The 27,653-nt window shown below is 37.1% G+C and overlaps 1 protein-coding gene across 1 annotated transcript in view; it reads left to right on the top strand.

Annotated features, from left to right (window-relative positions):
• Window positions 1-1,157: 1,157 nt before the first annotated feature.
• The window catches only part of LOC133530373 (uncharacterized), a 211,178-nt gene continuing 184,682 nt past the window's right edge, over window positions 1,158-27,653 (top strand). Inside the window, exon 1 of the mRNA XM_061868284.1 lies at window positions 1,158-5,033. Within this exon, the coding sequence (XP_061724268.1) occupies window positions 2,943-5,033 (2,091 nt within the window). The 5' untranslated portion in view covers window positions 1,158-2,942. The remainder of the gene's footprint in view (window positions 5,034-27,653) is intronic.

Below are 27,653 nucleotides of genomic sequence, written 5' to 3'. Positions count from 1 at the left end.
GCGCTTGAGTTAGGCGGACGGTTAACATAAATGCAACAGCCAGCGGTATTTCTCTAGGTACCTATCCTTCACCTGAACCCCTTGTGTAGCGTGACGTGACGTATGCATTTGCGTTAAATCTCATTTTGTATGGGATTTAGAAACAGCACGCTAAGTAAGTTTTGGAAACTCAAAATGAACAAAATGAGACTTAACGCAAAAGCGTACGTCACGTCTCGCTATCGAATAAATTTATACTAGGGGTACTGTTTGTTTGACAGTGCGTCTTTGAATTGCGCGATTGAGCTGGTGTTCTACATTTTGGTAGATTTAATATTTATTCCGCTCCAATTTTCTTATTTAGGGACCGCATTATTGATGTGCATTCGTGTATATATAATCCTATTCAACACAACCTTGCGTTGGTTTTCATGTAGATTTTATAGGTCAGTTTTGTCACCAATTTCATTTGGTATAATTTCCTTAAACGATTATTTCTGTAGGAGAAATAATATTATAATATTATAAGACATTATTACACAAATTGACTAAGTCCCACAGTAAGCTCAATAAGGCTTGTGTTGAGGGTACTTAGACAACGATATATACATATAATATATAAATATTTATAAATACTTAAATACATAGAAAACACCCATGACTCAGGAACAAATATCCATGCTCATCACACAAATACTGGTAAGGGCATCCTTACCAGGATTTGAACCCGGGACCATCAGCTTCGTAGGCAGGGTTCACTACCCACTAGGCCAAACCGGTCGTCAAGAAATATGTTGATACTACAGATTCCGATCAGTTAAATGGGAGAATCAACTTTTTAGCGTCACTCGTTGCCATGGTTACGATTAGTTGTCCAGGGGACAAAAGTTCATTGAAATACTGATTTTATGATACTTAAATGTATCAAACTTGCGTTTTGGTGGTCGTTATAACCAATGTCCATAATGGGCCCTACTAAGCATGTTAATAGAACGGTATACAACGTCTCTTCAAACAAACTGTGCCACTGTTGTCCCTTGGACAACGGGACAGGATAACAAAACAAAAAAAGTTGATTCACCCAAATATAAGTAGATGTTAACATTACAGAATATTTGCATTTGAAATACCTACTTTATTTATTTAATATCATAATTATAGAAAATAATTAATATAATATATATAAACTAAACTTATTAAAACTCATAAAATACAAAAAAAGAATTAAAAAAAAGTAAATAAATATATATTTACAAATAAAAAATGGGGGCTATGTATAGATATATAGCCCCCATTTTGTATACAAATACTTAGATACATAGAAAACATCCATGACTCTGGAACAAATACACATACAACTATATGCCCTTACCGGGATTCGAAGTTCGAATTTCGAACCCAGGACCATAGGCTTCATAGGCAGGGTCAGGACTATAAATCCTATCCACGAAAATCGAAGTTCGTCAATTGCGGGCATTTTTCTCTGTCGCTCTAATTACGTCTTAGTGAGAGTAAAAGAGAAAGATCCCGGCAATTTGCGAATTTCGATTTTCACGGTAGGCCCCCAGTACCCACTAGGCCAGACCGATCGTCAAAACAAGCTATACGAGTAATTACACCAATCGAGTGCATTTACATTATCTTAAATCCGTCAGTTGATTTTTTATCCTTGAAACCGCAAAAAGTGTACAACGTTAATATTCCACTTAGTAAAAGATTTTTGTTAACTGTGTTTAAATGTCCGAAAACTATAAAGCTAATTTATTGAGGAGCTCTTGTTTTATTGAATCTGTTTTAAATAAATTGATATTCATATTATAAATACTCAAAGATATTGCCGACACTCAAAGCTCAGTGTGGATGAATACGAATGTGTCTGAAGTATTGCATCTCAAACCCTATAACTGAATAATTCATTTGACATCCCGTATTCAATGGAGAAAGGTATCGATAAAAAAATCAGAATGAGGCTTTTGTTGAGAAATAATATGAAAACCGTAATTCAAAAGCGTGTCTAAGTAGAAAGCAATGTGCCAAAGAGAATTTTCAAAAATTGCAAATGAAATGTTCTTGGTATTATTGACGGCGCGTTTGTTGCCAAACCTTCTTATAGTTTCGATCTTTATGAGTTTTATGACCCTTGAAATAGATGCCAATGAGTGACGTAAATATTAATGGAAACAGTCGTCAACAGTTATTCTTAACTGTTTTAATAAAATCGAACATTTTAATAATATTGCACATAACTACAATAGGAGGAAGTTTTGCGTCATGCGACATGCGCAGACGACTTAAATTAAACTAATAATAAAGTTACTAACTTGGCAATAACTTTAATGAAAATAGGTACTCTAGAGTTACATAGGTTAATATTAATAACCCTAAAATAGGTTAATACTAATAATAATAACATTAATAACCCTCTACATCACTGTTTTACTGGTTACTCGTACTTTGTGATTGGTCCATATATTCGAAGACTGAAAGGCGACGATATCGATATAATATTACGAGTATGTAGTATAATTATAATATTAAAATATCGATTCGGACAAAGTGGCAAAAAGATGTATAGGTACACTACCATATATTTTTTTTTTTTTTTTTTAATATCTCAAAACAATGAATACTGTCTTTGACTGTGTAGATGAAAATATTGAGTACACAAGATACGAAAATACAAATTTATGGAGTAATAATATTAGAAACAAAAAGAAAGAAATAGATATAATACATTTGAACATCAGATCGCTAAGAAAACAGTATGGCGAACTTGTAGTTTTGCTGACACAGTGCGAACAAAAAATTGATATCATAGTGCTTTCGGAAGTTAATGTCAAGCAGGAAGAGTTATCGTTTTTTAACATAGCCGGATACAATTTGTTTTCGAATACGAGAGAAAAAAAAGAGGGGGAGGAATCTTGATATATGCAAGGGATAGCCTGGATTTTACAGCTGAAAAAATGGATACTTTAGCATCGGAGATGTTATACGGGAAACTGAAAACAGCTGACAAAACTACACATGTCTTATCAATTTACAGATCGCCCAAGACTAACAAATTAAGATTTGTGGAGGAAATTAACTGCATTCTAAAAAAAATTCCACCTATAGATGATGTTATTGTAATAGGGGATATGAATTTAGACTTGTTAAGTGATAACTTGAATATGATTATTTCAAAATATAAAACCATGTTGTGTGGACACGGCCTCCAAAGTGCAATACCAGACAGCGAGATAACGCGCGAGTCGGTCGTAGATGGATCGCTACAGTCGTCGTGCATCGATCACGCGTGGGTGCGGAGGCGCAATGCAAAGCGCGCCACTGCGCACATGCTCACCTGCAAGCTATCGGACCATCACATGATAGGTATACGACTAGACATTTTTTGCGTCGATGACACGAGACCAACAGATGTGCGGTATGTGTTGAGTAATCAGCGAGTAATAAACAAATTAAATCTTATTGACTGGTCGGAGCTCTTGGCGATTGATTGTCCTTTAGTTTTATACGAAAAAATTTGCACTGTTTTTAGTAAAATCTATAACGAGTCATTCATAAAAATTAAACCAACTAGTAAAAGGGAAAATCAACCCTGGGTAAATAAAAAGTTGGAAAAAATGATTAACCACAGGGATGAGTTATTTAGAATCTGGAAACATAATCCTAAAAACATGGGCCTTAGATTGGACTACACGAGGTATAGAAATAAAGTAAATAAAGTGATAGATTTTGCTAAAAACAAGTTTAGACAAAATGAGATACAAAAATGTGAAGGGGATTTCAGGAAAATATGGGGAAATATAAATAATTGGCTGGGTCGAACTACTGGTAATGTTGATAGTACAATAATGAAATATTTAGGAAAAACGGATAATTTGGAAAATATATGTAATAAGTTCTCGAATACATTTACGCAAGAAATATTGGATATAAAGCACACATGTACCCAAAAGTTTTTGAGTAGAAATTCTTATGTTATAAAATGCGACGTTTCTTTTAGGTTTAGAAAGGTATGTCCAAGTGATGTTGAGAAAATAATCGATAAATTAAGTAACGGGAAAGCTCCAGGTATTGATGGCATAAGGGTTCAAGATATAAAATGTATTAAAAAGGACTTCAGTATAATATTGGCCAAATTCGTAAATTTATGTTTATCAAAATGTTTATATCCAAACTTATTGAAAAAGTCACTTATTAGGCCTATATTCAAGCAAGGTAGTCACACAAATTATTCAAACTACAGGCCTATTGCAATCTTATCAGTAATCAATAAGATTGTTGAAAAGATTGTAGTGGGACAGGTAAGTAATTTTTTAGAAGGAAATGACATTTTATCACCATCGCAGCACGGGTTTAGGCGAGGGCGGAGCACCGCCACGGCCTTGACCCAGTTCTCTAATTATGTAAACAGCAGCCTAGGCGGCGGGCAGCAGGTCCTGGCGGTATTTATAGACTTCCGGAAGGCATTCGACACCCTGGACCACGAACAGCTGCTGCAGGCTATGGATGAGTGCGGCATACGTGGACCCACAAACCAGTGGTTTAGGGAATACCTACACAATAGGACCTTGCGTACTGTCGTCAAGGGGACGACCGGAGCCGAAGCCTGCGTCAGTCTTGGCGTGCCGACCGGCTCAGTTTACGGGCCCGTGGGTTACGTGATGCATGTGAACAGTGTGTCGAATGTTGTCCAGCATTGCAAGGTCTATATGTACGCGGACGACATGTGCCTGGTGCTCGCCGGCGGGGATCTGTCGGACATGGTAACCAAGGTGCAGGACGATTTTGAGAACATTACCAAGTGGGCGCACGATAATGGAATAATATTGAATATTAACAAAACTAAATGTATGAGAATATTTTCACCGTATAATAAAAAAGCAAATCAAATAACGTCGAATGATATTAGTATTATAGGACACACGTATGAATGTCTTCATTGGAATAAAAATAATTGTACATGTAGTAAAATTGAGTTAGTTGACAGTTTTAGATACCTAGGATTATTAATTGATACACATTTCAACTGGAAATTGCATATCAATCAGGTATGTAATAGATTGCGAGCTATATTGGGGCAATTTTATCATTTAAGCAGAATAGTCAACAAGCGCACCTTGTATATTGTCTATCATGCCCTGGCCGACGCATTGTTAAGTTATGGACTCAGTTACTATGGACGTACCTTCAAAACATATTTAGACCAAATAAAACAACTCCAAATTAGGTTAATTAAATATTTAGTTGGGCGAAACACAAGGAATAGGTATAAACATCAGTATGACTCACTGTTCTCATATTGTAGAATTCTCCCAGTGCATTGCAAAGTCACATACTTAAATGTTATCAATACGTATTATACAGATGATTTTAAAGTACAGAAAAAGAATAAACGTGTGACTCGCTCATCTAAAAAAGTAAAATTGTATCAACCTGCAGCCAAAAACTATTATGGTCGGAGAACCCAAGAATACTTAATCCCAAAAATTTACAATGAATACCCAATATTGCTAGATATCCCTAAATTAAAAATAGGTAGACTGAAAGAAAAATTTAAAGAAATATTAATAGACAGATTCGATAACTCCATAAAGCATGAATAGTAAATTAAATACCTAACATTAATATTAGTATCATAAAATAACTTCATATAAATCAACTATTGTAGTGCCTCTTGCCACTTGTGTTGTAAAAATATAACTAGTTGTTAGTTTATAAACAAACGTAGTAATTAGCGTTAAGGTAGTTTTTACGCACCGCTGTGCTCCTGTCACGCGCCCGCGCCACCAGTGTTGAGTCACCAATCCTACGTTATACCTACTTCATAATTGTAATACCTACATAAAAATTGGCCATGCCGGGACGGTAGGACAGTGCAAAATTATGTACCTTTTTATAAGTATAACGAGCGAGCTCATCGCCAACAAACTGTCTCGCAGTTTGGCGAATATTTTGTTTTGTGGTACACATATTTTATATTTTAATGTTATAATAAATAAAAAAAAAAAAAAAAAAAATTTTTTATTGTATCTCCTTGGATTTCACGGGCCTATAAATCCCGGTCTTTTGATAGGCTTGCGTGGGGATATAGATCCAACACGTAGAGGCCCCTTGGAGACCCCCCCCGCGGGTTGCCCACCTTGTCGTGGTGGAGGGGCTTAGTAGCCGTGGCTTGGTCACCCACGGTGAAGCGAAGAGGCAACCAGGGCCGGCCTGTTTGAGGTGCGGGCTGGCCCGAGGAGGACGCTCCAAGTGGGCTTGGTGAGCCCGCTTGTGACGCGCTGGAGGTGGACCGTCGAGGAAGAGGAGTGTCGGTATTGCGGTGAGCCGTTCTCCCTATCCTCGACGGCCGAGGTGGGATCGCAGGGGAAGAGGCGTGATGGTATCACGATGCGCCACTCTCCCTATCCCCTGCGACCTTGGCGGGGCCGTTCCGCAGTAGCGGCGTTGGTGGGGCTGCAGAGGAAGAGGAGTGTCGGTATTACGGTGTGCCGTTCTCCCTGTCCTCTGCAGCCGAGTTGTGGTTTGCGGCAGAACCATGGACCTCATCTGCCGCCGGGCGCTGGGAGTTTTCTGGCGCCCGTGGCCTCCTTGTGGCGGGCTCGGGGGGGTCCGCTACACTGCAGGACGGAGGCCGAGGAGGAAGGCGCGTCGAACCATCTGGCGCGCCTAGCGTGAAGGGCCTTCGGGCATTTGCGAGGGAGCCGCTCGCGGGCGGTTGCCGCCGGTGGGGTCGCGGATGAGTGCGCAAGCGTTCCCGTAACCCCACCAATAAGGCGGCGAGGTGACATATGGGGGGTTTTTAGTGGGTATACCGTCGGCCTCATTAGCCTGGACGGGAGTCCCACATAACCACTCGGGTCACCCCCCGCACCCGGGTGGTATGCGGAATGCATTTTCCCCCCTAGAAAAAAAAAAAAAAAAAAAAAAAAAGAGGCCCCTTGGAGAGCTTTAATATTATGTAGAACGCCTGCTGGAACACGTTCACAGGCCCAACAATAGACACCCATGAACCGGTCGTAGCAGGCATTGGGACTATTGTAGTAAAACTGAACAGTATAACGGTCTATGGATTGAAGTTTGGGAGGACAATGAGACTTATTTATTAATAAAATTTGATTTACAATGATATTGTGATTAAAATGCATGCAATTTTTACAAATGATAATTTTTATTAATAGCAAAAGCAATTTTAACACAAATAATTAGTTAGAACTTTTTTATCAAGGACCTCTTCATAGAGTAAAGGCCTCCTCCATTTTTCTCCATTACCATAATATATGTGCGATAAGTTCGTGTATATACATATTTTCGGCACTTTGTCCGTATCGATATTTTTAGACGTCACTATACCCAACAGGCTTATATCTCTCAGTCTGCGGCCTACATAAGCCACACCCGCCGCGTTTAATTAATAAAATTAACTTTTAATTAATTAATAAAAGTCTTCGTAACTCTACCCTGGTATTTTCTTTCTGAAACCACATCTACCCCTTACATTAACTGCCTACACATTTCCAATTTACAAGAAGTTTGATAAAATACTTGATTAGTACAACATGCTAATAGCCTAGCAATTTCATGAGTCATCAGCACGTAATAGCGTACGCGATCTATATCTTTATGTCTACCATACGGTAATAGATGGGCGTGAAAAAAACTGGGTGATTAATGTTCTGACCCGAGACAGGTTACGTTTTTCATCATTGTTGTACCTAGATAGCGCATAGCGAAACCTGTGATGCTTTCTCTGATAGCTCACTAGAAGGCATTTTGTGTCCGTACAAGTTAAGCGGGGTGTGAAGACGCCATGATATACAATAATAATGAAAAGGGCCTCTATTGTTTCCCTAAAGGTTTAAGTCATGATGTATTGTTTGTCCGCATTTTCGTTAGTCATAATTTGGTTTTTCTCAGAAGCGCGTAACTTTTTAGAATTGCCATAAAACAAACCTAACCTAACCTATCTATAGGATAACCTTACGAAAATCCTGAAATGTAAACGGTTTCTAATGATAATCTAATTTACACATTATGAGTCAATAATCATGTAATCATGTATATAAACAAAGGGATTTGTAATGAAAAACATGGCTCACAATGCACAAATTGACAGTTTGTACTATTTATTTCTAGAAATGTAAAATGGTTTGGGCATAAAAGGTTTACTTTGACAATAATCTTAGTGACAAAAAATCTGATAAATTCCAAAAATTCTGATAGCATGCGAAAGAACTGAATGTAATGAATTTCACTGAAATATTTCGGCTAAGCGACTTTCAATTCGCATTTTTACGCCTTTCAACCGTTTTACCATTTCGATTGAAACCTTTCATGTTGTACTCAAGTTAATCACTGCAGTCATGAAGATGAACAATTTGATTTCTATAGCTAGTTACAAAATTTATTTAATTTATTTTTAATTTAGTATTTCTATTCGTTATTTTCCATGTTGTAAAAAATTACGAATTCTATTCGTAATACTAAAATGTAAACGCAATAATAAGGGATACTGATGCCATAAACGTAAACATTGCGGCAGAATAGACCGTACAGAATTATCCATTTAAATAAAATGGATAATTACATTAGGTAATTTTTTTTTTTTAGTTTACTGTACTCCTTGCTTCAAATCTTCCTTGCGCCTACAAAAAAGCTCTAAATCTACGATGAATAATTTTACATCTTGATTGAGGCAGAATTTACATAATTGACACCGGCTTGCAAAAAACGTTATTTCGCCCCTCTGTCCCTCCTTGATTACTTTAAGATTACAAAATTAACGAATTTCACCCACAGCGGTTACGAAAAATAAGCGAAATTTATGACTTTCGCGTTCAGAAAATTGATGAAATTGATCTGTATAATCTATGCATTTTAAGATAAATTATTTTTAAAGCACAGAGAGAAGACTAATATTTTTAATTAAAATCGAAACGAATTTGTTTACAACCGACCACTAAGACATACAAATTACATTTTTAATAGCAAACCGTTTTACCTTTACGATGATTTAAAGGCGATCTCGCTAACTGATTCTAGACAAAGAGAAAACAATGTCTAGATGTGGCCATTGTTTCCACCTTAAAGTTCGAGGGCCGCCTTTGTGAGTGGGGACAAATGAGGCCCCATTGATTAGAGGATGTCGACAGGTCGCACCCTCCACTACTCGATACTGGAAGACCCAATATTATCAGACTTTTATATTTTTGATCTATCTCGACCAACTGATATCTGCGCTCATTAATGAGCGCAGATATCAGATAGTAATAATAATAAGAAACATACTGTATTAATAATTGGCAGTGTTTTTGATAATTTGTTCGAAAATGTTAGGCAACGAGGACATTTGTCAAAAGTCGGAATTATGCATGGTAGAGGTAAGAAATGCAATCTCCATACGCCAAAAAGTGTCCGACAAAAAACCTTAAATAGATGGCGCTACCATACCTAGAATATTTGAAAAAAATATTCAAATCAGACAGCGCACTTTACCCCGTCAATAACGCCTAGGTTGTTAGCTACTCTAGCGCTACTCTTCTGCCTAAAGAGATTGCATTCCTTCCATCCTTCCATAGTCGGAATTTTATTCGTGTCATAAATAAAAAGATAATCAAAAAGGTCGAAGAAAGTTTCATTCTATTTTATGACGATGTGTTATTTCAGGAGCTACTAACATATACAGGCTGCTCCAAAGCAAAAAATCGGAATTTTTTCATTTCTTCGTAATCGCTACACCGGTTGTTTTGATACTTTGTATACTTGTTCAAAATACCCTAATCCATATGTACACTCGGCTTTGTTCAATTTCTAGAAACACACTGTATTAACGATTGATAATAACACTTTTGAAATCGTTAAAATTCACTAAAGCTGAATATGAATGATCGAGCGTTTGGGCCCATGAGATGCAAGTTTGCAACCGCGTTATGCGCACATAACGCGTTTACTGTTAAGGTCGCTTGCTCCAAATGTAACAAAAATGTATACCTACCGTATTATATCACACTATTGCTTAGATACGTCTTTGGTTTAACAAAAATAATGAAGACCACTGTTAACTTACGCAGTTAATAGCGCCATCTATTTGACCCTTTTTAGGGTTCCGTAGTCAACTAGGAACCCTTATAGTTTCGCCATGTCCGTCTGTCTGTCTGTCTGTCTGTCTGTCCGAGGCTTTGCCCCGTGGTCGTTAGTGCATGCTGAAATTTGGCATGGATATATAAATCAATTAAGCCGACAAAGTCGTACAATAAAATCTAAAATTTTTTTTTTTAGGGTACCTCCCCTACACGTAAAGTGGGGGTGAATTTTTTTTTCGCTTCAACCCTAGAGTGTGGGGTATCGTTGGTAAGGTCTTTCAAAACTAATAGGGGTTTTCAAGAAACATTTTTTGATAAAGTGAATATATTCGGAGATAATCGCTCCGGAAGAAAAAAATATGTGTCCCCCCCCTCTAACTTTTAAACCATAGGTCCAAAAAATATGAAAAAAATCGTGGAAGTAGAGCTTAAGAAAGAGATTAAATGAAAACTATAGCGGACATTATCAGTTTAGCTGTTTTTGAGTTATCGCAAAAAGTTTTCCCCTCATAGTAAAAAGACTTACTTTAATTAGGTACTGATTATGCAAATTTGCCTATTTGTTTAACTCGGGTGAAAGGTACCGTTTCATCCCTTGGTTAACAATTTACTATACTTTAAGCTCCAGTTTAGCTTATTGTGACGGAAGAGTAACTACGGAACCCTACACTGAGCGTGGCCCGACATGCTCTTGGCCGGTTATTATACTTTATCGAACCCTAGATGGCTTATCGATAATCGATATTATACCCATCCAATAAGAGTGTATAGTTCCATTGGCAGTTAGGCGCTGTCATCAATAATAATTAATTTAGGCCAGCAAATTTGTAATGTATACTCATCTCACATTCCCAATATACTAGATACGAAGCACACGTTTTTTGTCTCTGACTCCCTCAAGATCCTACGACATCCACCCACGTGCCAACGGCCACGATATGAATCGTGGTAGCAGACAATTAGATATTCCGGGCCTTTGAATAATATACAACTACTTAAAGTTATTGAATAATCGCACTTCTAGAAACCCATGTCTATGTCGCTGCGGCAAAAATTGATGAAAGCGATCCAGGTAAGGACTTCGGGCGTCATTAACTGATAGTCAATGGAACCTCAATTTGATGACAAGGGCTGCGCAGCTTCGATAGCACTAACAAGACCAAACACGCCATAGGACAAATAAATGTGTGTACCATTCAATGTGCACTGAGGCCCGATTTTTAGGGTTCCGTAGTCAACTAGGAACCCTTATAGTTTCGCCATGTCCGTCTGTCTGTCTGTCTGTCTGTCCGAGGCTTTGCTTCGTGGTTGTTAGTGCCAGAAAGCTGAAATTCGGCATGGATATATAAATCAATAAAGCCGAAAAAGTCGTACAATAAAATCTAAAAATTTAATTTTTTTGAGGGTACCTCCCTACACGTAAAGTGGTGGTGAATATTTTTTTTTGCTTCAACCCTATAGTGTGGGGTATCGTTGGAAAGGTCTTTCAAAACTAATAGGGGTCTTCGACAAAATTTTTTTGATAAAGTGAATATATTCGGAGATATTCGCTCCGAAAGAAAAAAAATTGTGTCCCCCCCCTCTAACTTTTGAACCATAGGTCCAAAAATTATGAAAAAAATCGTGAAAGTAGAGCTTAAGAAAGAAATGAAATGAAAACTATAGCGTACATGATCAGTTTAGCTGTTTTTGAGTTATCGCAAAAAGTTCCCCCTTCATAGTAAAAAGACTTACTTTACCTAATTAGGTACTGATTATGCAAATTGGCCTATTTGTTCAACTCGCGTGAAAGGTACCGTTTCATCCCTTGGTTAACAATTTACTATACTTTAAGCTCCAGTTTAGCTTATTGTGACGGAAGAGTAACTACGGAACCCTACACTGAGTGTGGCCCGACATGCTCTTGGCCGGTTTTTTTTAATTTCGATCGCTCGATTCCGTGTTCACCCTGCTAGGCATTTAAATTTTATTAGAATAATTGAAAACAAGTGGTTAATAGCACTAGATTCCCAATTTCTATCGTTCGTATTTAAAAAATATCAATTTGCCGTTTGCCACAGATTTTCGGACGACGAAATCGAGCGCTCGAAAAAATTGGTCCCCTGGCCGCGTAGCCAACTGTACAATCGGTAACGCTCCGTAGCGTAGCGTAGTCATCTCTCTCTATCACTTTTTCAAATTAGTGCGACTGTGACAGTTGCTTTTCGTTCGCCACGGAGCGTGAAACACGCACGCACGTTGGCTACGCGGGCTGGAAACGAAGATTTGAGTTGTAAACCGCCGCCGCTTTGCTAATCGAACTAAGATTCAGTCAATCTTCTATACTAGACCATTTCCACGAATTGGTCTATTGAGAGATTGGAGAATTCGTACGATTGTTTTCATTTAAGTATCTACAAATTTCTTCAATATAATGTAATATTTTATTTTTTATTTTAAGCTACGTTCAAGACAATATTTTATTGTTATGAATGAATAAAGAATAATCTATTGAAATTTATTTGAATTGATTTCTTATAGAATTTCCACTGATATTTAGCTCTCCATTCTGTAAATAAAATAACGATACTTTTATCTAAATTGATAATTTAAAGTACTCTCAAGAAATACTATGAAAGTTAGGCATTTTTTTTAAACATATGTATATATTATTTACCCAGTATTCTAAATGAAATGTAGAGTGTTTAACTCGAGTGAAAGGAATCATTTCAGCCTCGGATTATTGGCGCTCTCACTGCCTTCGAGCGCCAAACTGTCTCGACTAAAATAAATGCCTTTCATCCCTTGGTTAATAATCTATCTATTGTAGTAGTAGTAGTAGTAAAACACTTTATTGTACAGAAATAAACATAAAACAGGACAGAACATACATCATTTGTACAAAGGCGAACTTTTTTTTATTTAACTACTACTATTGTGTTACTAATATATCGTGTCCTTTCGTATTTTGTCGATTGATTTCAACCACACAGACCGAACACAGGCAGGCTTTTGTGAAAGTTTTAATTAATAAAATTCTAGTGCCTTTGTGGTGTACCTAAAGTTCAAAGTAATTTGTAGATAAATCTTAGACATCCCAAAGTGTAAGATTGCTTATTAGGCTGAGACGTGTGAAAGTAAATCTCGCAAGTTAAACCGGGCTGAGGCACAATACTTCATAATTACGCTCGCAGAAATTACTCCCGACCTAACGGCGGCTTATTAACCTACAGATAAAGAACAGTAGCACTACGAATGACCTTACTTTTAAGACAAAGTACCAAATGCGTAAACATTTTCTCCCACGGCGATCGTAGCTTTAGCTCAGAGTAATAAGAATAATTATTTACAATTTTGTTGGAACCTACAAGAATACCGCGCTGAATGCGGGATATAAAAACTTGTAGAAACTTTGAGGCAGTCTGAAACTTCATAGTTTATGACGATATGCAAGTCAAATCATAGAATTCAAATAAAATCTCCGTAGGTTCCTTTTGCGGTAGAGACACCTTCATTTATCTGTCGGGTCAACCAGTCAAGTGCCAGTAGATTCGAGAAATGGAGAGTTCCATGGTATTATACACTTTTGTTGTTTTCATCAAATAATAAGGTCTCGTTGCTGGCACCTATCGAGTAAAGAGCCCTAAATCTTTTATTCAGCCAACGCCATAATGGACCTTGCTTGCTTAAAAAGCTACGACTGTAAATAGGATCGGCAAAATAGCATCAAGTACTGATAATTTAAGAGCACTGTGTCTAAACCCGCTTTAAGGCGTGCAGTAAATCCAACTCTTGACCTTTAGGTCAAAGAAGAAGCGCCCTTAGCAAAATCGGGGTAGTACGCCGCGGCGGGGCATGCGACATGAGACCCATACGTAAAGCCCTTGACAGCGATTACGTGTTACAAAAGATATATTACTGTTTTGTGTGTGAGGTCTTTCGTAAGTTTTGAAGAAATATTATCGGTAATACTTAAGAGACGTAATACTTCCAGGCTAACATTTTTGATAAATCTGCGAAATGAACCGATCATCATGGAATAATGCTTATCTTGAAATGTGAGATAAGAATTATTTATATTACTCAGAAATTACTTATATTATATACAGCCAAAAGGCACTAGAGGAACCCATAAACTTATTTTCGTCACGCCCGTCCATCTGTCGGTCCGTCTATGTGATAGCCATTTCACATTAACCCTTGGAATGATAGGCCGTCGACTCCTGACCGATTACGTCATTTAAATTTAAAATTTGATTATTTGAAATAAAATTAAAATTCCAACAACTCAAACACGATGTATGCACTTAAGAGTTAAAAAACTATAAGCTATACTTTAATAAAATTTAGAAAATGGGTCTATTATGTAAGCTGCTAGTTTAGAAGTCAAACGCTTTGAAAATGCGTGTATATTTCTTTAACACTAACATATTTACCATCTTACCCTACAACTTCGTTTTCCTTCGGTCTTCCCTGTATTACATATGGAAGTCGATTGTCAGTATAATATTCATCCTTGTGCACGAACGGAATTTACTTCCTTCTCTGTAAGATTGAAGAATTTCTTCATAATTCTGGAACTTATATGTATCTATTTTAAAAGTATTATATTTTATCTTGCAGCGATAAGTCGCCTGTCTCTTGCAGATTATTATCGAACCGCTATCCCATTCGATTTTGTATCGATATTGGAAGGAAGGCGAGTCAGTTATGAACTATTTTGTTGTTTAGTGATTAAAGTTTTGACGATCGGTCTGGCCTAGTGGGTAGTGATCCTGTATGAAGCCGATGCTCGCAGGTTCAAATCCTGGCAAGTGCATTTATTTGTGTGATGAGCACGGATATTTGTTTCTGAGGCATGGGTGTTTTATTTGTGTATTTAAGTATTTATATATTATATATACACAAGCTTTATTGAGCTTACTACGGGACTTAGTCAATTTGTGTAATAATGTAATGTATAATATTTATTTATTCAAAGTTCAGAGACTGACCAATATTTGGGACATTCATTAATTTACAAGCGCATTATACTCGCGTTTATTATGCTAGATGATATGAATATGAAATATGACATCATAAAGGATAGGCACTTCACTTTTTTCCACCAGACGTTAGCAGGACAAGATCTTATAAAAGAGATTTAAAAAGCATATTATCATAATTGAAAACATGTTTAAAAAAGCGGCCAAGTGCGAGTCGGACTCGCCCATGAAGGGTTCCGTACCATTTATGACGTATTAAAAAAACTACCTACTAGATCTGGTTCAAACCAATTTTCGTTGGAAGTTTGCATGGTAATGTATATCATATATTTTTTTTAGATTTTTCATTCCGTTATTTTAGAAGTTACAGGGGGGGGGGACACACTTTTTTTCACTTTGGAAGTGTCTCTCGCGCAAACTATTCAGTTTAGAAAAAAATGATATTAGAAACCTAAATATCATTTTTGAAGACCTATCCTTAGATACCCCACACGTATGGGTTTGATGAAAAATTTTTTTTTTTTTTAATTTTTATGACGTATTAAAAAAAAACTACTTACTAGATCTCGTTCGAACCAATTTTCGGTGGAAGTTTGCATGGCAATGTATATCATATATTTTTTTTAGATTTTTCATTCTGTTATTTTAGAAGTTACGGGGGGGGGGACACTTTTTACCACTTTGGAAGTGTCTCTCGCGCAAACAATTCAGTTTAGAAAAAAAATGATATTAGAAACCTCAATATCATTTTTAAAGACCTATCCATAGATACCCCACACGTATGGGTTTGATGAAAAAAGATTTTTTGAGTTTCAGTTCTAAGTATGGGGAACCCCCAAAATTTATTGTTTTTTTTTCTATTTTTGTGTAAACATCATAATGCGGTTTATAGAATACATCTAATTACCAAGTTTGAACAGTATAGCTTTTATAGTTTCGGAAAAAAGTGGCTGTGACAGAATCGGACAGACAGACGGACATGACGAATCTATAAGGGTTCCGTTTTTTGCCATTTGGCTACGGAACCCTAAAAACGTCATTGTTCCTATTTCCGCATTTTTAAGGTACAGGTTCAGAATTCAAATTGACTAAAATAATTATGCTGTTTGTGGGCAAGGAATGGATTGGCAATTTAAGCCAAGCGGGATATACGCCATAGTTTACAACTTTTATTTGGTACTAAACAATTAACAGTTGAAACCAGAATCCCAAAAAGAAACAGAAACCCATAATCTATGGATTTAGATATCGGGTGATTTTAGTGTCCCCACCGGGTCGGTAAAATCCAGTGAAAATCGCCTTGTCCAGTAAAAAATTGCCTACACTTGCAACTTCTTAAACTCTAAAACGAGGAGTTAAAGCGCTTTTATCGGGTCGTCTTGAAATTAATATCATTGTGAATTATGATAAAGATTTTATGATTAACACGCTTTTATTAGGTGGACCTATATGTAACTAACTATGTAATGGAATCTAAGGTAACTAATTTAACCATCTTCCAAGGATCGTAGCGTCATGAAAATTTGCAGCTGTATGTAGTTCTGATGACAATACAATAATATGGTACTGTCGAACTGATCTGATGATGGAGCCGGAAGAACTAATAAACACACGTAAAGTTGGCTAAATTGCAAACTGAATTCGGAAAGGTTTTTTGTTAATAAAAAAAAGTTACCAACATAGAGGTCTGATTATATTTTTCCTGTAAAATTTATAGTAATGTTAATATTATGTAAAAATTTCATAATTTTTCTTCGGTAAACTTCGGAGATAAGGGGGGGGGGGGGACGGTATTTTTTTTCACATTTTCATTCATAATACTTTCTTTTTCTATGAAGAAAAAGAAAAAAATGATTTGGAATCAACAATTTGAGCTCTTTCAAATGACCACTTGACCTAGTCACTAGACTTTGAAATTTTGCCCCCTCTTCATATTGGGCATTTTCCATACTTAGTTAAAATAAAATAAAAAAATAATACTTTCAATGTGTCTGGGTTAGCGTTTCTCATAACTATTCCAAATTTCAAATCTATAGCTTAAGTGGTATCGAGATATTTAGTAGTGTGACAGACAGACGGACGGACGGACAGAGTCGCACCATAAGGGTTCCTTTTGTACCTTTTTGGTACGGAACCCTAAAAAGAAACTGATCTAACTGATTGTCTGATGTACGTCTGATGACGTAGTGCTGCGAAGATACGCTCTATTGCTTGTATGGGTTCTTGTATTGTATTAAGGTAACAAATAAGGTACGAAACCCTCCATCATGTTTGGTTATTTTTCACGCACAATAGCCTAATGGCTTGAAGACTTAATTGAGTGAAATAAGCATCCATACTCTAATATTACAAATGCTAAAATGTGCCTATTTGTCTGTAACCTCTTCATGATTAAACCACTAAACCGATTTAGTTGAAATTTGGTATATATATAGTTGGAGTCCCAGGAAAGCATATAGGATAGTGTTTATCCCAGAACTCACCCCTTAAGGGGATGAAAAGGGGGTGGAAATTTGTATAGGGAATCAATAAATCAATCAAAAGCTGAAACGATTTTGATGAGTTGTGGGGAAGGATATAGAATAGTTTTTAACCCCGAAATCATTCCTTAAGGGTGTAAAAATAGGAATATATGAACTTTCTTTACAAATAAAGAATGGTTATCAATTTTTGACCAACGAGTCATCCTTTTTGGGGTGAAAAGAAGGATGGAATCATAAGCAGGTTTGTTTGATTATTTAGGTACCCAAATTACTAATTCCACGCAGGTGAAATCGCGGGAATAAGCTAGCAATTCTATAAATTTAGTTTTAAGCAATTCTTTTTAGTGTGATATGGGTGTACTAATGTACGTGATGCCTGAGAATAAAACTTTATTTATTTTTTTATTTTATTTTATTTTATAAATGTATCTCTCTCAACTCAAATAACTGTAATAATTATCAAATAGATGTCGTGTGCGAAGTGCGAATGCGCCCTGGCATCCAATATCTCGAAAGATTAACAGACTTACATAATATTACTAAACACAATCCCAGGTAATCTGCGATGCAATTTAGAGTAGCTTCGTCCCATTATACGTAATGCCGCTAAACGTGTTACGCTCGTGGGCGGGAAATTGCATTTCAGGGTTCCGTACGTCTGGCAGAATTATAAAAATCTTTCGAGTACGTGCAAAACAATGCAGGAAAACATCTCGTAATTTTTGCAGCAAATTCTATACTAATTTTTAACTGTCACGTTTTATTACATTTTATTCTAAAGAAACGAGTTAGATTCACAGGGTGGGCAAATAAAAAGTATACATTTTGTTTTTAAATTTTTACTGTATTAAGTTCAAAAATTATTAAGTATTGTTTTAAAAATATATTCTTCAGGGTTGGCAAATTCATGCGAAACATAATGTCTGACATATATCCACCTCTAACAGCAGGCAAATGTAAGCCCTTATCATCCCAATTTTCGGCATCTATTCGCACATTTTTCGCATTATCTTAGTACATTTGTGTCGAATAGTCGGTTTTAACTGTTTAAATTTCATCAGCTCGTTAGCATAGACACGTAATTTTAGATAGCCCCACAGAAATAAGTCAAGAGCTGCAAAATTTGGGGAATTTGGGTGCCAATCACTGTCACTTTTTTTCAAAATTAATCGAGCAAACAATGTGTTTTAAACAACAGAAACATTTGAGATAAAATTGCTTGCTGCTAGTGGTAGACATTTGGCAGAAATTATCTTCCTTTTACAATTGCCAACCCTGAATAATATATTTATAAAAAAATATTTCATAAAATTTCCACTTAATGTAATTAAAATTTAAAAACAAATTGTATCATTCTTATTTGTCCACCCTGTAATTACAACTACATTTAAAGCTGTTAATAGTAATTACAATTTAAAGCAATTAGTGCTAGTTACAATTAAGTGTCTAGTCTTATTACTATTGCTGTACCGTTTAGCTCGAATAGCTAAGAAAATAGTTTTCCCGTTGGATTTAACCTTGATAAGTATAAAGTTTTTAGATTTAAATTTGCTATAACTCAAACCAGTTTTTATACACGCAGTTAAAACTTTAGCTATACTGTAGGTACCTAGTTAACCGTAATATCTTCGCAGTTTTTTTTTTATACTACGCCGGTGGCAAACAAGCATACGGCCTGCCTGATGTTAAGCAGTCTCCGTAGCCTATGTACACCTGCAACTCCAGAGGAGTTACATGCGCGTTGCCGACCCTAACCCCACCCCCCCTCGTTGAGCTCTGGCAACCTTACTCACCGGCAGGAACACAACACTATGAGTAGGGTCAAGTGTTATTTGGCTGCGGTTTTCTGTAAGGTGGAGGTACTTTCCCAGTTGGGCTCTGCTCTAGATCTGGAATGACATCTGCTGTGCTGTGCCCTACCACACAAGGCGAGATGACATTCACATTACCCATACCTCTCTTTTGGACGTAGTTTAAGGACATACCCGGGTCCAAAACCCTTTATCTGAACCATGCGATAGATATTGGGATACTTGTAGTTTTAACCGATATCAAATATAAAATAAAATAGGAGGCTGGCTCAACTGGACTGGGCTGGAAAGAGCTGGAAATAGCCGTTCGAGATCGCGCCAAATGGAAAACTCTTCTGGGAGCTCTATGCCCTAATAAGGGATAACAGGATTACATCATCATCATCATCAAAAATTAGTCAAGTTCAAGTTCTAAATTAGTCAAGATCGTTGGTCGTATATTTACGATTATTAGTTTTCGAAAAGCGATAGATGGTATAAATTTTCGTATGAATTACACTTCACATCTTTACCTACAATTTGTCTCATTTCATGAACTATATGGGATGGGGTTTCTCGAACTTTTTGAATAAAATAGGCATGCCTAGCCTATAGATATATTTTTTGGACACATTTTATTTCATAATTCGAAATCATCTATTTGTACTTAAAAAGGGTTTTACATAAAATGTGTTATAGAAGTTACATGTCCTAGTTACTCAGTCACTTTTTAGACGTTTTTTTGACAGGATGCAATTGGATCCTTATAATACATTGTTGTACTTTATAAGATTACCTTAAATGAATTAATTACTAAGCTACATTAACTCAAATAGAGTGCACAATTAGTTAAGTTTACAATTTACACATACAGGCCAGCAATTAAGAGCTGCCGGTGAAGGCCATAAAGTACCTAACGAATGACTTTTAAGCGATCGGTACTTTTTTTATAGATTCATCATCGCCGTCGCGTTGTCCCGGTATTTTATCACGGCTCGTGGGAGCTTGGGACCCGCTTGGCAACTTACCCCAAGAATTGGCGTAAGCATTCGCTTTTTACAAAAGCGACCGCCATCTGACCTTCCAACCAGGGATAGGAACCGGTTTTTTGGAAAAACTTTGAAATAAACATATATTTCGGTTTATTTTATACTCCAAATATAGGACTCGGTAGTGTTTTTAGATAACGACTTCGTATTATTAGATTGCCCAATTAGAAAGGAAATAATTAACAAAGAACGAAAAAATACCGTTTTCGTTCCCATACATACAGGTTATATTAAAGTATGTAACTTTACTTTTGAGTGACATTAACGTGAGACACTTCATTCGGTTCTTGTCTGTTTAAATTTTTTTGTCTTTTAATTATTTATATAAGAATTCAAGCCTTGGCGACCCTCTACATCTCTAAGGATAATTTAATATATATTTTTATATTTTATCTCTGACACTTAGAGACTTATACATCTCTAAAGAATTTTAGTATTTTATGGTTTTATTTTTTTATCATAGTTTTTTTTTGTGTAATTTGACTTTTAGAGACAGTATACATCTCTAATAAAGTATTTATTATTTCATAGATTCGATATTTGTAATTGTTTTTTTTTTTTTTAATTTATTGTTTGTAAAAATGGACATGTAAAAGTGCCCCTGTGGCCTATTTGCTGAATAAATGTTTGATATTTGATATTTGATACAAAAAATACCGGTTTTCGATCCCTGCTTCCAACCCAGAGGGTAAACTAGGCCTTGTTGGGATTAGTCCGGTTTCCTCACGATGTTTTCCTTCACTGAAAAGCGACTTGTAAATAACAAATGATATTTCGTACATAGGTTCCGAATAACTCACTGGTACGAGCCAAGGTTTGAACCCGCGACCTCCGGATTGCAAGTCGCATGTTCTTATCGCTAGGCCACCAGCGCTTCTCGCACTTTTTGTAATAGATTATTACATTAAATTTATGAATCTATAATTTCGGAACCCTCAGTCCTTGCCTGGCCTGCTGGGATAGGATGAACACTTTTAAATTTTCTCGCAACGCTGGCTTTTAACCTTCTTACTATAAACATATTACTTAAAGCGTTAAACGAACACAACTTAGTAATATTTATATTAAAGTTAATGGTTCTGCATGAAGACTTATTACACACGTTTTTATTTTTTTAGTTTTATAGTAGGTATATGATTTTTATTAACTTTTACGTTTTCGATTCATATCTTGTAAGCTGAGCTTGAACTACTTACTAATTAGGGTTCCGTACGAATAAGGTACAAAATGGACCCTTATGATGCGACTCTGTCCGTCCGTCTGTCTGTCTGTCACATCGTTAAATATCTCGAGAACCGCTTAAGCTATCGATTTGAAATTTGGAATAGTTATGAAAAACGCAAACCCATACACATTGGAAGTATTATTTTATTTTTGTTAATTATGGAAAATGCCTAACATCAAGAGGGGGCAAAATTTTAAAGTCTAGTGACTAGGACAAGTGGGGTATCATTTGAAAGAGCTCAAATTGTACATTCCAAAATAATGCTTTCTTTGCTTTTCATAGAGAAAAAAAAAAATTCTGAAGGCAAATGTGAATAAAAAATATACAGACCTCTATCTTGATAACTTTCTTATAATAACCTTTCCGATTTCAGTTTGCAATTTAACAAACAAATAGCTTGCCAGCCCCGAGGCATAGATTAGTATATATTATGTTATAGTAATCCTCTGTATATATCCACTATCTATATTGTTATTCTAAATAAAATGCTTGTATAATATTCGAATAATAACAAAAATTACGTAAGTTAGTTATCACTTTGATGTCAAAATTTAAGTTTTAAATGGCCTGTTTCCTAGATCCGCGAATTAAAACTCGCATGAGGTAATTTTTATTTCTGAAAATAGTAATTGTTAGAATTGGTAATAAATAAAAATCAGATTAGAATATTTCACTTGACGTAATTTTACACAGACGCTGTCACTTTTCTCATTGTCGTATTCTGGTTATCGGTTACACGCCAATTCTGGCTTCAGTTCAGTTCATCATTCTAGTCAGAATGACGAGAATTATCGTGTAACCCTCGGACTGATGGACTGATGGTCTGGACTGTTTTTTTTTTAATAATATTCGTCAGTCCGTTTTAAATGACAGGAAACTGATCGTGTAACCTGTTTGGGTCATTCTCGCGTCAGTCACCGACCACGCCAAAACGGAGCAAGACGCGTCGCAAGATTTGCCGCCCGCACTGTATCCCCCGCCGCCACCAGCACCAAATGAAACAGAAAAGGAGTTTATTACAACTTTAAAGTCACTGCCACTTTTGTGGTATAAGAAGCACAGTCATTACTGTAATAGGTAAATATATAAAAGAGACGATGGTCTGGGAAACTCTCAGCCAACATATCAATTTTGAAGTAAATCAATCAATTCCGAAAAGCGTACGTTTCACGAAAAATGAAATTCCCATTCCCGTCCGCCGCATGCTAACGGATCGACTGCTTTTTGCGGATTTTTCGCCGGTATTTAAATTACCTCCCAATTTTTTCGCAAGTTCGACCGTGGAATCGAATGTTGAAAAATACATTTTTTGACACATTTGCGTATAGACTATAATCAAATTTTGAGATGGCTTTTCGTTTTTCGCAATCTATTTAATCAAGTTTTTACAGTCCGATTGAGCTGAATTTTTTTGAATATTTACTCAAACAAATAATTTTTTTATATAACTAAAATATTCTATTTCAGTTTATCGAATCAAATGGTTTCTTTCATTGGAATATACAAAATATGTTCATAGTGTCTCTGTGTACTCAACAAAATTATTCTATATTATTTTCAAATCAACTCAAAAACTTTTACGAGAATCGGTTGAAAAATGTGGTCTGTAGTAGACCATCCAGAGGTATACGAAAGCATTTTTGTGTGAACTGAAACGAGCTGACCTTTCGTTTCGTCGGTCAATTAGTTTAGATTGAAGGAATTATCTCGTGTATCACTGTGCGAATGGGCAGAAGATAACAGTGGTCGATTGGAGATCAATATATTCCTGTCCGTTATATCTGACACCTGCTAAATGCCGGACGTAATAATCCTGGGATTAACCTGACGGGCTCGATGTCGGTTTTGAGCTTCGCATCTTGCTGATTCGACTCTGCCGATTAAATCGCAAATTCACAGTGATTTTGCAATGTATATTGATTACCTGCCTAGGAAAACAAACAACTAATCGCCCTGTTATCTGAACACCTCGCGAACCCATGGCTTCACACTTAAATATGAAGAATTTACAAAAACGGAATTTAGAAAAACTTTAAACTTCCTCCTACTTGTCCTAACAATTATGTGTCAGGCCATGCTCATTGTAGGGTTCCGTAGTTATCATTCTTTCAGAATAGGCTAATCAGGAGCTATTAGTTAGTATGTACCTATCTTATACATTACAAGCTAAGGGAGTACCTTCGCAACGCTTTGTACGTTTCTTACTAAGAAGAGAAGACATTTTGCAATGACTCAAAAACGGCTGGACCTACGACCGCTATAGTTTTAACTGAAATTATTTATCAAGTACGAGTATTTGTAACATTTTTGTTTCATATTTTTTAGATCCGTGGTTCAATAAGATGGGGTGGGGAACATATTTTTTTTACTTACGGAGCGATTGTTTCCGAAAATATTCGTGATAGAGACGTATTCGTTTTGAAAGATCCATCCAACGATACCCCACACCAGTGCAAAATTAACAGTTTGTATGGGAGGTACCCTACATTTTTTTATAGTTTTTATTTTACATTATTTATTTTTTACTTTCTGTCGCCATGCATGAGTTAGGTATCCATGCCAAATTGCAGCTTTCTACGATTGACGATCACGGGGCAAAGCCGCAGACGACGGACAAACGGACATGGCGAAACTATAAGGCTTCCTAATTGACTACGGAACTCTAAAAATAAAGAAACTTTGGTATAAAATGCACCAATGGGACCCCTTAGAAGTTTCCTTTTGTAATGACTTTTTCGTCTTTAATTCAAACTTTGCAATTTCTCTTGGTTTTTACCTGCGCATTATGACTGCCCCACTTCGAATTCTCTTTTAATATTCTCTAGTGTTGGTTTAATTAATGCCAAGCAATTAAATTCAATATCCACTTAGGCAATTATTTTTGTATGGACTTAGTTTTAAATTGCTACCTCCTAGAATATTCCTTAATTAGGGCTTGTTATTAAAATCTGGCGGCTCTCTACCGCGCACTATAATTAGGCCGTTTGTTTACTGATCTAGTGAATGCGAAAGATCGAAGACCTGCCGCTTACACAATAGCGGCTAGGCATCACGACTAAATTCCATTAGCAATCCAGTTACTGAAGGAAATACAGCTGTGTTAGGATTTGAACAAAATTAGGCGGAATATTTCCGCGGAATATGAAATAAAAACATTAGTAATTTCATTTTAGGTTAATTTTGAAAATTTTCGTGTTGCATATCTTTAAGACACAGCGATACTTGTTCAAATGCCGAGGTGCGTGTGTGCAAAGTGAGGCTAAAACTTACATTACATTTTTCACCACAGCAGTTTTAGCAAGCGTTCTTCACGGCGTGAGAAAATCTTCTTTTAAATTTTAAAGTCGCTGACAAAAGACATCAGCGTTTATTTGCGGACCTCTTGAATAAATTAGGAACTTAACACACAGTAAATGGATTTTCCCATTGAGTGCTTCGTAAATCAATTTGAGACCCAAAAAAGTCTAAGCATGTTTTTTTACAGTCGTCAACATAGGGAAACCAATGTAAAAACGGCCTTCATGCCTTCTAGAATTTATCAGTCATGAGGTCACACTTTTACATGTTTTTGAGGCGATGCTCTACTAGGCTGTAGATATTATATCCCTGGTGATCGTTAAAGATATATAAAATAAAGTGTTTAGATGAGTTTTGTATTTGAGCTCCAGAGAGATCTAAAGGTACGTTAGTATTACGCCGATTTAGTTTTTAACACACTTTTATTAGGTCGACCTGTATGTAACTATGTAATGGAATCTAAGGTAACTAATTTAACCATCTTCCAAGGATCGTAGCGTCATGAAAATTGGCAGCTGTATGTAGTTCTGATGACAATACAATAATATGCTAATAACGAACTGATCTGATGATGGACCCGGAAGAAATGAACTGGAACTTCATGATGGAACATCGTATCATAGCTGTGTTTGGATTTGTTAGAAAAGTCTTGTAATGAACTTTGACCATGACTTTGAAACTTAGTCTGATGATGAAGCCGGATGATAGGCACTGGCATTCCACGATGGAATATCGTATCATAGTCGTGATCAGTTGCAATTTGCCAATCTACAAAATCAAACAAAAAAAAAACAATTGAAAATTAAAGGTTTCGACTCCTTTTGTACCAGATGATTTGACTGTGATGCAAATCTCTTGTATTAACTAACGATCATATTCGTGTCTGAATTTTTTTATCCCTATCAACTTTTACAATTCTAGAGTTAGCTGCGATAAAATGTGTTATACAAATATAGGCATATACGCTGTTTATAGTAGGAAAACAAATAATTTCTTAATGCGATAGTTTCTTCCCAACGGTAGTTAGGTGCTTTTTTTTGCAATCTTCATTCGTTTAAAGGATTTTAAAACTTGCAACTGCTACTGGTTGAAAATCAACTTACAAACGACGTTTACTAAGATCAGATTTTACATCAGGCATTGTATAAATAATAATAATAACCGGGGATGACCGCCCTGGCCCGCAGGATTTTATAAGGATTGAGCGAGGAATATTCCAGGGTGATAGTCTGAGTCCCCTGTGGTTCTGCCTAGCTCTGAATCCCCTCAGCACCCTGCTAAAGGATTCGGGACTAGGTTGCCGGCTTCGGAGAGAGGGTGAAGTCATTTCTCACCTTCTGTACATGGATGATCTCAAATTATTTGCACCAAATAGCCAAGACTTGTTGGAGCTACTGAAAACCACCGAAGTTTTCAGTAGTGCCATCAACATGGAGTTTGGTGTCGATAAATGTGCGGTTATGCATGTACAGCGGGGGAAGGTTGTAAATTCAACAAATTTACAACTTTCTGAGACAATGTCTTTCAGATCTATCTCTGAATCAGAAACCTACAAATACCTTGGTATGACACAGTCGTTGGGTATTGAGGACGAGGGTATTAGACAGTCGGTGAAGGAGCGCTTTTTCAGTCGGCTCACAAAAGTCCTTAACAGTCTTTTGTCAGGAGGCAACAAAGTGCGCGCCTTCAACGCCTGGGTAATGCCCCTACTCACATACTCCTTTGGCATACTAAGGTGGACTCAGACCGAGCTGGACGCCCTGGATCGGAGGGTCCGACTACTGCTAACCACACACCGTATGCTACACCCACGCTCGTCAGTTATGAGATTGTACATCTCACGGAAGTGTGGAGGTCGCGGCTTCCTAAACGCCAAAGATCTCCACAACCGCGAGGTGTGCAATCTCAGGAATTATTTCCTTAACAACGAGTGTGGGATGCATCGTGATGTGGTGGCAGTAGATAGGAACCTCACGCCGCTCTCCTTGGCAAACGAGAACTGGCGCAAACCTGTGGTACTAAGTACTGCGGATCGCAAGGCGGCATGGGAGAGTAAGGTGCTACACGGGCGGTTCTACAAGGCCCTCACGGGACCCGACGTAGACCTGCTCGCGTCGGTGAACTGGTTACGATTCGGGGACCTCTTCGGAGAAACCGAAGGTTTTGCCTGTGCAATTGCGGACGAAGTGATGATGACGAACAACTATCGGAAATATATCCTGAAGGACGGTACGGTCGACATTTGTCGGGCATGCCGCCGTCCCGGAGAGTCACTCAGGCATATCATTTCCGGTTGTTCTCATCTTGCTAACGGCGAGTACTTGCACAGACATAATCTCGTAGCCAGGATTATTCACCAGCAACTTGCTCTTCTATACGGCCTTGTGGACCGCGAAGTACCGTACTACAAGTACTCACCTGCGTCAGTTCTCGAAAATGGTCGTGCCACGCTCTATTGGGATCGATCTATTATTACCGACAGGACTATTGTAGCCAATAAGCCTGACATCGTGATAATAGATCGATCGCAACGCCGGGCCGTGCTCGTCGACATCACCATCCCCCATGATGAGAATCTCGTGAAAGCCGAGAAGGACAAGTCCAGTAAGTACCTAGACTTGGCTCACGAGATAACCGCCATGTGGGATGTTGATTCGACGATCATTGTCCCGATAGTCGTTTCAGCGAACGGTCTCATAGCGAAGAGTCTCGACCAACACCTTGAGAGACTCTCGCTAGGTGGTTGGATCAAGGGTCAGATGCAGAAGGCGGTGATCT

Source organism: Cydia pomonella, chromosome 22 (genome assembly GCF_033807575.1).
Source record: "Cydia pomonella isolate Wapato2018A chromosome 22, ilCydPomo1, whole genome shotgun sequence".
Classification (NCBI taxonomy): Eukaryota; Metazoa; Arthropoda; class Insecta; order Lepidoptera; family Tortricidae; genus Cydia; species Cydia pomonella.
The sequence above is the reverse complement of the archived record's forward strand: the minus strand, read 5'-3'. Positions and strand labels throughout refer to the sequence as shown.